An 888-nucleotide genomic window follows, 5' to 3' on the forward strand; every position below is an offset into this window, starting at 1 on the left:
GAGAGACAGCGGAGACGAGAGCAAAGAGAAACAAGGAAGGGAAAAGAGAAAAAGTACCTCCGACGCTGGGAAATGACTCCGACCGTCGGGGGCCGCCACACTAAATTAGGGTTTTCTTCTTTGGGTCGAGTGAGAAGGGACTGCTGTTTTTCTTCCCAAAATTGAATCTCTTTCTTCCAATATACTAGTATTTGGATTTTAAAATGTATACACAAAATATTTTTTTGGTCAAACATATACCCATAAATTAAAAGTAATTTTATATTTGGATCCTTCACTATCAATCTATCATCGGGTAAATTAAATAAAAGATGAAATAGTTGTATAGGAGATAGCAGGTTTTCTTTCCTCTGTAATTGAGCAAACTGGTAGGACAAGTCAGCATTTGACATGTGTCAGTCTTGAATACGACCTTACAGCGTGGCAAGTTCTCTCTCTGACGTGTCCAGATGGGGACCACTTTCTCTTCCGACACTTCGGCATGGCTTCTTCATATTCACTTTTCTCCACTCTCGTTTTCTGAAGCGCGTGATTCCCCCTCTCTCACGGTTTATTTGTTTTTCATCTGAACGTTATAATCCTTTTGCTAACATTATATATTAATCCTTTTTCTTGATTTTGATATGATGATCGTTATATGCATGATCCATCACCTTATATAATAATCTCCACTTTCATTTTGTTTTAACTGTAATTTATTAATAACAAAGCGCGTGTGAAGAAAACGAGTAAAAAGAAGCACATGCGTGACTTAGACCTGACTTGGCACGTGCTAACACAACTCACACACTTCCCAAAGCGCTCGTCCCATAACGAGTCATGGCCGTGGCTTGTGCGAGTGTGGGTTTTAGCCATGGCTGTGGGTCCTAGTGAAAAAACAGGCACAAA

At 39.9% G+C, this 888-nt stretch overlaps 1 protein-coding gene across 1 annotated transcript; it reads right to left on the minus strand.

Moving 5' to 3' along the window:
- Positions 1 to 284: 284 nt before the first annotated feature.
- Positions 285 to 572, minus strand: LOC108835948 (uncharacterized). Its single transcript, XM_018609164.2, has one exon. The coding sequence runs from the start codon at positions 492 to 494 to the stop codon at positions 414 to 416; it is 81 nt and encodes a 26-aa protein (XP_018464666.1). The 5' UTR covers positions 495 to 572; the 3' UTR covers positions 285 to 413.
- Between the last annotated feature and the right edge of the window lie 316 nt (positions 573 to 888).

The sequence above is a fragment of the Raphanus sativus genome, chromosome 6 (assembly GCF_000801105.2).
Source record: "Raphanus sativus cultivar WK10039 chromosome 6, ASM80110v3, whole genome shotgun sequence".
Lineage (NCBI taxonomy): Eukaryota > Viridiplantae > Streptophyta > Magnoliopsida > Brassicales > Brassicaceae > Raphanus > Raphanus sativus.

Bases quoted from the DNA above. Each gene is read 5' to 3' on its own strand.
- LOC108835948 (XM_018609164.2), bottom strand. From the start codon at position 494: ATGAAGAAGCCATGCCGAAGTGTCGGAAGAGAAAGTGGTCCCCATCTG.